Genomic DNA, 12,866 nt, shown 5'->3' with positions numbered 1-12,866 from the left:
AGTTCTAGCCTTAGCAGTTTTCAAATGGATGGAGAAGAAAAGGAAAATAGCCAACACTAGTTTCAGAGGAGCCAGAGCTGGAGATACACTGACTGGTATCAACTTTACAAATGAGGCACCAAGATCTCAGATCTGCAGATGCTTTTTTTCTCCCAGTAGTTTACTGGTTTTAAAATTGGTATTTGTACTTCCCAACAGGGAGCTGGTCTGGGCCAGTTAGCTCAGCTGATCAGAACATAACATAAATGAGTCTAAGAATGGGGATTTGATTCATGAATGACTCAGCATACAGCTTAAGTGCCATGTCCGCAGAGCTTAGAAGGATCGCAGCTAGTCAGCACATAGATACACAGTATGCACAAGATAGATGGGGGAGTGTGAGTTTTTGCCACATTCTTCAAAGTTCACAGATATTTATTGCCACTTCTGGAGTGAGACAAGAATTTTCCAGACCTCTCTGTAAGATGCCATAATTTTATACCACATCACCATTCACCTCTTCACGTTACTACTAGGACAGTAATTTAGAATGCATTTTGTACTGCCTGCAGGTCAATAGCATCATTTTCAAATATGTTGTTGAAGCATAGGATACATCTCTGAAATAAAAATGACCATTGGGACGCTGAAATTAAACAAGCTTTTAGGGGAAAATGAACAAAATAAAATGCACGGTAAGAACTTGCAATATGACAGGAAAGGAAAAGAGCAAAACGCCTGCCCACTTTTTCACTTAAGTGAAAACTTAAGTGAAAAACTTAAAGTGACTACGCACTGTATTTTGAAAAAGCCTGGCTCCGCGCACCCCCCCCCCAGCCCTGCAATCTGCTTGCTTTCTATATATCTGAAACATGCAGTAGGCATGTTTAAAATGAACACCATGTTTCTTGAAGTGACTGGTGAACTTCAACTTCTTCTTGCCTGTTCTGCTCCACGGACACAAGACTGTCACAAATTAGGACCTTAGTAGAGTCATCATTGATACTTTGCATTTCAAGCCTGAGGTTGAGTCCACCTTTGTAAAAAAATGGCACATTATATTTTACAAATAGATTTAAAGTCATTCTATTGGAAGAAGATGGGCTGTCACGTTCACCTCTACACTTCTTGGATCTTGCCATCCCAAAGGACCAAGAGGACGCTTGCTCTTTTCTTCTCTTTACTGACAACAAAATCCCCATAGAACAGACTTGAACAGAATTCATACTGTGTTTCTGTTTGAATGGCAAGTGGGGAGGAGGAATGCATCCTTTGTTATATAATAAGACGTTCCTTCTCGGAAAGTCATTTTCTGAAAAAGGAAAAGATAAGAGCCTTTTCCAGTTAAATCAGAATTTGATCTGGATATTATATTTGGTAAGAGAACACTTAATTTACTGGCAGATAAAGAAAACTTGAGGTTTTTAAGGTTTTTTTTTTAAGGTCTCTTCTGCATTTGAAATGAAAAGAATGATTAGAAACTATAGTGTTAAATGGTTAGTTGATTATTTTTGTTTCCATGGCTACAGATCAGGCAGATTGATGTAATATGTGTGTTTGTGTTCTCACTCCCACCCCCTCCCAGGCTTTTGTAGATTTCTTCTCTAGATGCCTCCATGAAGAATATAAGAGCAAGGGCATCTTTGTGCAGGTGAGTGGAGTTTGTTTCAGTTAAGTATCCCTGTTTTTGTGTGGTTTCCACAGCAACTGTTGCTGTCTTGGCAACGAAAGAAAATCACATTCCTAAGTAAGTGAATGTGATGTTAGCACACCATTAAAGACATGGTTTCCTTTCCTTTATGCACTTAAGTCTAGATTTTAAACAATTTACTAGAATTTTTAAGTGGTAATACCTAAAGTAGAACTATGCAGCATAAACAGTTGGTGCATAATAATTGTAAGTTCTTATGATCTTATTCTGAGAGAATTAGACTGTCAATATCTCTCAGCTGCCAGGTATGCAAGGAGTGCCATGACTATTCCAAAGCCTCTGTCTAATAATCACAAGAGAGGAGAGAGCTGAATAAAACTGAGTTTTACTAGCACGAGGATGACTGCATACAACAGGATGATATAGGTGTGGTAGTGATCTTTTACTTTTTTTTAATTGTGGTAAAATATACATCACCGAAAACACCATTTAAATCACTTTTAAGTATGCAGTTCAGTGGCATTAAGTACATTGACATTGTTGTGCACCCATTACTACCTTACATCTCCAGGACTTTTTTTCATCCTCCAAAACTGAAACTCTATTCATTAAACAATAACTTTCCATTTCCCCTCCCCCCAGCCCCTGACAACCACATTCTACTTTCTGTCTCTGAATTTGACCACACTAGGTACTTCATGTGAGTGGAATCCTACAGTATTTGTCTTTTTGTGACTCGCTTATTTCACTTAGCATAATGTCTTCAAGCTTCATGCATGTTATAGGATGTGTCCGAATTTCCTTCATAATCCCATTGCATGTATATACCACATTGTGTTTATGCATTCATCTGTCGATGGACATTTGGGAGGCTTCCACCACTTGGCTGCTGTGAATAATGCTGCTATGAACATGGGTGTACACCTATCTTTTTGAGACCCTGCTTTCAGTTCTTTTGGATATGTACCCAGAAATGGAATTGCTGGATCATATGATAATTCTTTTTGTTTGTTTTGAAGAATCGCCTTACTGTTTTCCATAGTAGCTGCCCTATTTTAACGTTCCTACCAGCAATGCGTAAGGGTTCCAATTTCTTCACATCCTCAGCAATACTCGTTATTTTCTTTTTGTTTGTTTGTGTTTTATAGTAGCCATCGTTATGAGTGTGAAGTGGTATCACATTGTGGTTTTGATTTGGGTTTGCATTTCCTCAGTGATTAGTGAGGTTGAGCATCTGTTCAAGTGTTTACTGGCCATTTGACTATCTTCTTTGGAGAAATGTCTGTTGAAGTTCTTTGCCCATTTTTTCATTGGGTTGCTTGCTTTTTATTTTTGAATTGTAGGAGTTCTTGATATAGTCTAGATATTAACCCTTTATTAGGTATATGATTTGCAAATATTTTCTCCCTCTTCGTGGGTTACCTTTTCACTCTATGGATAGTGTCCTTTGATGCTCAAAAGTTTTAAATTTTAATGTAGTCCAATTTATCTATTTTTTGTTTTTGTTGCCTGTGCTTTTGGTGTCATATCCCAGAAATCATTGCCAAATCAAATGCCATGAGGCTTTTCCCCTGTTTTAAAAAAAAAAATTTTATTGAAGTATAGTTGATCGTCCCCCCCATGTTTTCTTTCAAGAGTTTTATAGTTTTAGCTCTTACATTTAGGCCTTTGATCCATTTGACTTAATTTTTATAGAGACCTTTGATTTTATTATGTAGCTAACAGATACAATGCTGTGAAACTACAGTACAAAATACAAGAGGAAGCAAATGTAGAGGTTTTTATGGGTGTCAGTCTCAAATCAGTTGTTGCTCAACACAAAGAAATAATGGTTCACAGTATTTCCATGATTAGGCACATTTTTAAACAATGTCTTGGGAGAGGTTGCAATTCTTACCCCTTTCCTGCTCCTGTCCACGACCTGCCCCCACCTCTTCACACATCCAGTGTTCATTATGGCTTTTAATTCTGTGAGCCTAGTATTTTCCTTTTTGTACCCTGAAGCCTCAAATGATCAATCATAATAATAATAGGTAATATTTGAGGGGATACTTTTCAGGAACGATGCTGAGCACTTCATATGTATCCATGTATTTCATTGCATCTCATAATGATCTTATAAGATGGTGTTGATCATCATCATCTTTAAGTTTATGGAAGTTGGGGTTCAGAGAGGTTAAGCCACTTGCTCATGTTGAACTGGACTCAAGTCCAGGTCTGTTTGGCACCAAAGCCTTTGTTCTTAACCACTGGGCTACTTGCTCCAGGCCTTCAGGACAGCACTGAAGACTTACTGGATCTATCTGCTTAGGCAGCCACGAACCAGAAGGTGCTGGGCTGCTTAGTTCCACTTCCTCCCTTATATCTTTAGGATAAATGTTTCCTCGTCTTCCAGGGTCCGTTTAGAGCCTGCTTCCCCTCAGTCCTTACCTGAGGTCTCCCCCAAGGGATCCTTCAATGTCATAGCCCTTTGGTGTCATTCCGATTTGCAGCTCCACATAAATATAGGGTACCCTGGGGAGGACAGGGTTTTCAAGAATCTTGAATTTTATACGGAGCTACCATACGCTCCCTTTTCCCGCTTCCTTGACACCAGTCACTTTAATGCTAATAGTTTGAACCTGCTACGTAGCATGTGTTATATTTTGGTAACAGGAAATCGGTAAAGCACTCGGGAGGTCAGGCATCGTGTGCCACACAATGTGCCATTTTCTCATTCTGATGAATCTATTATATTCACGCTATTAACTTAACAATTTTTAAACACTACTGAGAGCAAGCAGGAATCTTAAAGGTCCATTGGTGGGTGACCCAGAGTCAGTGTGACCAGAAGCTGCAAGTGTTTCAGTGACAAAGGGAGTCTTAGGCCTTGTGAGTATAGATGATCAATTTCTCAAATTCCGTGAACAGACAAGACTGTTTCATCTCTCACTTTCAGGTCTGGTTTCCCTCAAAGATCTTTTCTGCATATGGTCTGCCTATTGATCTGCTGTGACTAACAGCTACTACAAAAGCACATTAGCATTTGTTTTCTGAAATATTTTACTTTGGCAAATTTTTATTTTTTCCTAATAATGAATTACAAATGATGTAATTTCACTGATCATTCTCTTCCTTCATAGGAATTCATTCATGGTTTAAACTTAGAATGAATTTGGTGAAAAAACAAAAACTGAAATGTTTGTGAGGAAAAATACAGTTGTTATTTCTGTGTGAACACATCAAACTCTGAAGTAGAAGAGAATCTCATATTAATTCTGACCAAAGGGATTAAAGAAAAAAAAATCTGATCTAAATGAAGCTCAGTTAAAAAATTATTGGTTTTTCTCTGGTGGTATGTTGTGTCTGCACGTTTTTTTGGACTAGGAGTATTTATCAGCTAGTTTTCCCTTCCACTCCATCCCACATACTGTTTCCTGGGTGATCTTATTAAAAACAAGTCAGATGACGTTGCTTTCCTTCAGTGTCCTCCAGTGGTCACCCGTCATGTTGAGGATTGAATTCAGACCCCACGAGGCCATTGCCTCTTGCCATTCCATCACGCCACCCTGCGTTCCAACCAGAGCGGACACTGTAGTGTCCAGTGCATGCTCTGCCCTCTGCGGTGCCCCTGACTGGCTCCTCTGCTGGCACGCCTTTGCCCCCACTCCTCTGCAAGTCTCCTCTCCACATCTCCTCCCTGCCCCACTCGCACCGGAGCCTGCAGCCCCTGCCCGTCTTTCAGGGCTTCAGCCTCATTTCACCTGCCCTGGGAAACCTTATCTTGGCCGCTGGGCCCTTGTGGTTACACCTTCCCTTCTGCTCTCTTACTCCTTATTATATACCTCTGCCTGATACTCTCTGGCCCAGGACTCCCCCCACTCCAGTGTATTCTTGAGAACAGGCTTTTTATCGTGTTTGTCTCTGTGTTGCTAATGGCACGTGTAATGTGGGGCATACCAGAGACCTGCCATTTGCTGGCATCACAGAGGACCCTGGCTATGCATGGCCATGCTTGGTGGTACACAGTCCTCTGTTTTTAAGGCTTTTGAGCTTCTTCTGTGGCTCCCATATGCCTCTGGTCTTGAATTTTCAAACTCTATATCTAGAGGGTTTCCAGGCTAATGCTATGATGCCAAAGTTCAGTTTCTTCTAATCTTTGGAAGGCAGGTGCTCTTTTTAGGTCTACCTCCATGTGAAGATGCAACAGATTGCTCTTTTGGGAGAGGAAGAGAGTATGGTTTTCAAATCCCAGCTCGTTTTATATTAATTCCTTGTTAATATTTTTTTCTTGTTTTTTTTCTCTCCCCATCTTTCCCTCAACTTCTTTCCTGTAATTTTTTAAGAGCATTTAAAATTTTCTTCATGAATTCAGATTTGCTAATATATAAGCATTTCCTGGAAACACAAATAAATAGTAGTAACAACATGTGATATAAACGTCCTAGAGGTGAATTTTGACTCTGTTGATGTTTGAATAGAGGATAAGAAGTACATTCTTGTAAATCTCATGGAAAGTGTGCTCTGTTGGTGAGAATGATCTGTTCTCATTCTTACCCTATAACTAAAACCCAATCAAAATTATGCCTCTTTCAAAGGGCCAAATCCAAAGTGCTCTGACTGGCTAGCTGGTGGGCCCCATTACCGGGCTCTGTCTCTTAATACTAAGCAAGTAAGAAATAGCTGAAACTAAGATGACATCCTAAAACTATACTCCTTGAACTCTTATTCTGTAAAACTTTCACAGGCCACCTTGTTTCTTTTAAACTTTTTATTTAGAAATAATTTCAAATCTATAGAAATCTTGTAAAAATAAGAATAGTACAAAGTACACCCCAGTACTCTTTACACAGATTCACTTATTGTTAACATTTTACTCCATTTGTTTTATCATTGGGAAGTGAGTTGCATATATCATGTTTCTTTATCTCCAAATCCTTTGGCGTGTATTTCCAAAGAATAAGGATATCCTTATAAATAATCACAATATAGTTGCCAACTTCAGAATTAACATTGATGTAGTGTTTTCATCTGACCTACCATCTGTATTCTAATTTCTGACCTCATAGTATTCTTTTTTTTTTTTTGGCCACACTGCACGGGTTGTGGGATCTCAGTTCCCTGACCAGGGATTGAACCCGGGCCACAGCAGTGAAAGCCCAGAATCCTAACCACTAGCCCACCAGGGAACTCCCCCTCATAGTATTCTTTATAGCATTTTTTACCCTCCTGTAAAGAATTCAGTCTAGGACCAGGTATTATATAGTTCTCCCGTCTCTTTAGTTTCCTTTAATCTGGAATACATCCATAGCCTTTCTTTGTCTTTTATGACATTAACATTTTTGAAGAGGACAGTACTCCTCTGCTGTTTTTAATCAAATATTTCTCACTTGGGGTTTCTCTGATGCTTCCTCATGGTTAGATTCAGGTTATGCTTCCCTGGCCAAAATGACATATGTGACATCGTGTCCTTCTCAGGGCATCACATCCAGAGACACATGATATCCATCTGCCCCTTATTGCTGATGTTGATTTCGACCCCTCAGTCAAGGGGTTACCCAGTTTCTCTGCTGTAGCGTTACTGTTTTTTTCCCTTGCACTAATAAGCAGTCTGTGGGGAGACACTTTGAAAACCATGCAGATGTCCTGCCCCCTCTCACAGTTTCCCCTAGATTTAGCATCCAGCAATGAATGACTCTTCACAAACCTGCCTTATGAAGAGCTTTTTGATGCTAAAGAATTCATGAAGCCTTGGATTTTTACCCATTTCAAAGTAAGAAGTCTTAGCTCCCTCAGTCCAGGCTGTGGTTTTATGCAGACCACATTGATTACTGGTGTGCTTAGAGGTGGTGAGGAAAGGATGCTGAGCCTAGAGTCAGCAGACCAAGGTTTTAGTTCTGGTATCACCCCTCCGTGGTCTAACCCACAGAAAGCTGCTTCATTACCTTGAGACCCGGCCTCCCCCTCTAGCACGTGGGGACACGTGATAATGCATATATAAATAAAACATGGGAAACTCTGAAACACGAGCATGAAGTAAAGAAAGAAACTTGCATTTATTGACTATCTACAATATGCCCCATGTCTTCACCTATTTTGTTATCTCATTTAAGATAGATGTTAACCTAGTCCCATTTTACAGACAGAAAGCCAAGAATCAATAGGAATCATGTAACTTGCCTAAGGTCAGTGAGTGCCTGCCACTGGCCAGCTCTTCAGCCAGGCAGGGAGGCAACAAGTGAGTAAGACATGGTTCTGACCTCAGGGCACCCGCAGAGAGAGCCAGATATTTAAACACATTACATCGACAAGGGATAGTAAGTCCAAAACCAGAGGTGTATATTTTGTTGCACGTTTCTTCAGTCAAGAAATACTGAGCGGGAACTACTAGGGAGGTGGGGATGCAATAGCAAAAAGAAAGACGAAGTCCCTGCTGTGGCAGAGTTTATATTTAGTGGGAAGGAGACAGACAATAGCAAGCGAACGAACACATGAATGTGATTATTTTACATAGTGATCCGCTCTATGAAGGACCTAAAGGAGGCTGCTGTGTTGGGTAATGTGGGGAGGTATGGGGAATTTAACCATCTGGATTGACCGTGAGGGTTTGAATAACGCCATGATCTGTGCTCTTTCTGCCGTGCCCTCCTGCTTCTCCCCGGGGTGTTACTGTGCACCACAGTTTTCTTCCTTGGAGCTGCGAAGCCAGGTCTCTGGAAGTGCTGTCAACAAGGAGATCATTTGCTAACTGAAACCATCGCATGAGGTTTAGTTTGCCTGACCTTTTACCAGAGGAAAGGTGAGGACACAGGTGGAGACCGCCCCCCTTCCAGACCCAGAGAAGGCGGGTGTAGGTTTCAGCCGGTCTGGCCTGAAAACGAAGGGGGCTTCTCACTCTTAGCACAAAGATTACAAAAGAATATTTACCATAATGGAGAAATTCTTTGGGCCCCATTCTCTTCAAGTCCTATGTTCCAGTGCTTTGTTGCATTTTGGTGATGAGAGTTGGTGGTTTTGCTAATTCGGTTAAAAATGTAGTTTTTAGTCAGAATAAATTTAGAAAACAAATCGGACAAATTGAGATGAGGAAGCAAACAAAATTCCAGTTTATTTTGTTAATGAAAGAAGATATTCCTCGTTTGTATTTTGTTAAAACATTTTATCGCTTAGAGTAATCATACAGATCTACTGGGCTTCAAAGAGCTAGATAGCTAAACACAGAAAAATTCGCATCGGGACTGAAAACGTAAGTCCTCATCCATCTTTCTTGTTAATTGCCAAGGACAATAAAAGAAGGTAATGGCCTGTGTCTTTAGTGCAAATGGAGTCTAAATACAGAGAACTATAAAGCAACAGAAAGATTCTCACAGGAAATATTCATATCTAGTCAACTGCACCAACTTTGAGAAATGGCTGAAGAATAGTAAAATTAGTCCTGTTGGGATCATTGGACCCAGACCGCTTCCAACTAGGTGAATCCTCATTTTTGTCAGTGATAATGGCTTTTTTCCTTGGCCTTTTACAGCAGTGTTATACCACAGGAACTAAAAACCTAAGATGTCCTTTAGTCCTTCAAACCACATTAAATCTGTATCCAGAAAGGACTCAGATATCCAGCTGGTTACCACAGTCATTTTCTATAGAAAATGGTGTTCTTACCCCTCTTACAGGATATAAAAACTCAGCCAAATTTTTTCTTTCTAAATTCATTCTGAAAATTATAAATATTAGAAAACTTAGAAAAGAATTCTAATACATACCAGAGTTTAAATCTCACACTCTTTAACTGACAATTTTTTTTTCAATCCTCATAGTAATAGAATAGGGAAGATGCTATATCCCCCAAGGAAGAAAATAAAGCTCAGTATTTTGCTCACGATCTCACGACTAGTAAGTGGTCAAGTGGAATTTGAATCCAAGTCTGTGATTTCAAAGCTGAAGTTTTCTCCCCACCCCCCGTATCCAGCTTATTCTTTCTCTTACACCGCAGATTCAGTCCATCAGGGAATCTCACTGACTGTAGTTGACCCTTTAAACACATCCACTGTCTGACCGCTTCTCATGACTGCCACCGTGATCTCTTGCCCTGGACCTTTTGCAGCATCTTCCTATGTGGCCTCCCTACTCCCACCTTGATAATAGCCCCACCCCCACCCCCCCACCCCAGTCTGTGATCTCGTTAAAGCGTAATCCAGGTCATCTTACTCCTCTGCTGAAAACTCTCCTGTGGCTTTTCATCTCTTTCAGAGTAAAACCAAGAGTTCTTGTGACCCACCGTGTTCTGACTGCAGATGTTCCACATTAGCGTGTGCCCCCCTACACACACCCTCCTATTTCTCTGGCCTCCTTGCAGTACTCAAACCCTCTGAGCACACTCACACCTCAGGCCCTTTGCACTTGCTCTTCTTTCAGCCTAAGGCTCTTTATCCAGGTATCTTTTTGGCTTGCTCTCTCCCTTCATTGAGATCTTTGCTTATATGTGACCATATCACATACATGTCACCGTTATCCCATAGGCCTTTCTTGATCACCTGCAGGAACAGCTTCCATCACCTCCACCCTTTACTCAGGTTTATTTTTCTTCTTCCTTTTTATCATCACCTGCCAATATTGTAGACATTCTTTTAACCATTTGTTTGTAGGCTGTGTGCACCAGCCCCCCTTTCCCCCCACTAAAATGTAAGCTCAGTAAGATCAGGGACTTTGTCCTTGTCCATAACTGTATTCTGAGTGCCTAAAACAGTGTTCTAGTAGGCGCTCAGGAAAGACTTGTTAAATACATGCTGTTTTGTGAGCTAACACTGTTTTCCCTTTTGTCCTTTGAATGTTAACATACAAATTCCACATATGTGGAGGCAGGTCATTTGTAAGATTATCAGCCAGCCAGTGTTGATCAAGGATTTTTTTGTGTAGAGCACAACATTTTACCTCCTTCATTTTGGGCTTAGGTGCTAAGGTTTATACCTCATGTTACTGTGGGGCCTTTGCTCATTGCCATGTTATCAGGGATCTCTGTTCCATCAGAATGATTCCTTTTTCCTAACATTTTCTAGTAAGGCCAAGGGTTTCTACCAATGAGATAATCAAGGGCCCTTTTGTGGAAATGCTCATCTTGTGGTCTGCAAGTGAAATAATACAAACTCCAAAACTAGGCTCTATGCATACTGTTATTCAGATCCTGAAATGGAGGATGAATATACAGACTGAAGGAGAAAAGATTCCCTGAAGTGCTTCATAGGAGCCTCAGCCTCTGCCTTAAGAATATGTGCTGACTTCACTGGTGAACTCAGTGCTCATAAAAGGCAGATTATACCCCGTCTTGAGAATTCCACGTTGTGTAAATAGACTGGAGCCTGGCGTTCTCTGGACCCGTGTTTCCAAAGCATGGGTGTGAGTTGTCCTGGTCATTTTTAAATTTGAGAAGGCATACTTAGTACACAGGTGACAACATGAAGGGTGTGCTACTACACGAAGTTAGAAGGGCCAGTGTTTGACTCTTCAATATCTGCCTTGCAGCCCTGGCATCCGTCTTTCTCTTGTTCTGTGACATTAAGTTGTAATAACCTTCTTGTTCCTGAATCGAGGCCTCCTAAACTGTTCCCTAAAGACCAGATACCTCAGCAAGCTACTCAGTGGGTGAGAAAAAAAGATACCAAGTTTGTTTCCAGGGATCTTTTCAATAGGCTGAGCAAGGACAAAAAAGCTTTGCTTTATGGGCTGGTTAATTATTTTCAGTTTGGGATTCTAAGTGCAAAGACCAGGGCACTTGCCTGCATGGGCAGCTGTCAAGGTTCACGCTGTTTCCGAGCTGGCAATATTTATAGTGGCAAATTGTTGAGCATAAGAAACTTTTAAAAATTTGTTCTGCCCAAAATACTCCCTACGAAAGTATGGGTGGTATCTTAACCTGTTCACTGTAATGTTTCCCTGCGTAGACCAGAAAAGTGGATTAATTATCATTTATTGGGTTTTTGTTTAACTGTTTAAGGATGTACCTAGATGACATTTTGACATATAAGATAAAGATATTTCTTTTAAAAAAAAAGATATTTCTTAATTTTTACATAACTTGAAATTCTCCTTCTTTTAAAATTCTGAGTAACTAAGACCTGTAAACTAAGACTTTGTTTATTAGATAGATAACCTTGCTTAAGCTCTAGAATATCTAAAATTGTGGTTTAAACTCTCATGCTACATTGTCAACTTCCTCCTGTCATTACTTTTCTGGGCAGCAGCAGTAGAAAGGGACCCCAGTACTATATTCATTGCTGTCCATAATGAAGTGTTCTGTTGCTAATTCATTCAGTAGATCGTCTTAGCACTCCTACTACATGCTAGGCAATGGCAGTGGCTAAGCATTGGCAATATAATGGTGAACAAGACTGTGTCGTCACAGAGCTTATGCTCTAGAAATCGATACTGTCGGTGATTGGATCTCGTTTTCTGTACTGAAGTTTAGCCTTCCTTCTGCCACTGCTTCACACATTTCCACTGTTTGAACCGTGCCGGCTGAACTACTGCCGTTCCATGAGAACATCCTGCTCTGTCTCCTTGTCTTTGCCCCTGCTGTTCCCATTACAAAATGTTCTTCCCTTATGTGTTTACCTGGCAAATTCCTCCACATTATTAAGACTTAGCTCAAAAGTTATTTCATCTCTGAATCCTTTCCATCCTCTGCTAGGCCATGTTAACTGCTTTGATTTTAAACCACTGTAGAAATAAATACCCTTTCCAGAATAGAATGTACATGCGTCTGTTGTCCCCACCTCAAGAGCCAGGACCTTCTCGACTAGCTGGATGGTTTAGCTGAATGATGAGTTTGTTAACTTGTGGCACCATCAAGTGGTCCAGCCAAGCAGTGCGACTTCATTCTTCTGCAAAATCAGAACAGTCTGATTTGTGCCACATAGTGAGGGAGGGGGGATTAGAATACCTAATTATGTAATTGGAAGGTATAATGAGTGGACCACCTTTACGTTGAGAAGCTCAGTACTGTACAGTACTCTTGGCAGGCTTGTGATCAATATATGGGAAGGTTTTTGTTTTTGTTTTAATCTTTATTTTTTTTTGTAGCCAGGAAACCTGGGTCATAGAGGTGTGATGGGGTTTGCTTACGGCCCTTCACTGTTGGAGTCAGAGTATATGCAAACACTCTCTTTGCTTTGTTTGCTGCTCAGCTTGAACAAACTTTTCTTTCCCTACCCATTGGCAGAGCCTCATGAGCTCTGCATTTCATGTTGTACGTTAGTCTGGGATC

General features: G+C 40.6%; 1 protein-coding gene across 4 annotated transcripts in view; it reads left to right on the top strand.

The window, feature by feature from the left end:
- The window catches only part of HSD17B12 (hydroxysteroid 17-beta dehydrogenase 12), a 162,434-nt gene that overhangs the window by 146,068 nt on the left and 3,500 nt on the right, over nucleotides 1-12,866 (top strand). For 3 of the 4 annotated variants that reach the window (XM_027114947.1, XM_027114950.1, XM_027114948.1), the window contains one exon: nucleotides 1,565-1,630. In XM_027114947.1, coding sequence (XP_026970748.1) covers nucleotides 1,565-1,630 — 66 coding nt within the window. Of the gene's footprint in view, nucleotides 1-1,564; nucleotides 1,631-1,928; nucleotides 2,277-12,866 lie in introns of those variants that run through there. The other variant, XM_027114951.1, reaches the window with a different exon arrangement.

The sequence above is a fragment of the Aethalodelphis obliquidens genome, unplaced genomic scaffold (genome assembly GCF_003676395.1).
Source record: "Aethalodelphis obliquidens isolate GAN/ISIS:26980383/991018 unplaced genomic scaffold, ASM367639v1 scaffold14, whole genome shotgun sequence".
NCBI classification, from domain to species: Eukaryota; Metazoa; Chordata; class Mammalia; order Artiodactyla; family Delphinidae; genus Aethalodelphis; species Aethalodelphis obliquidens.
This window is presented reverse-complemented; position numbering and strand designations above follow the sequence as displayed.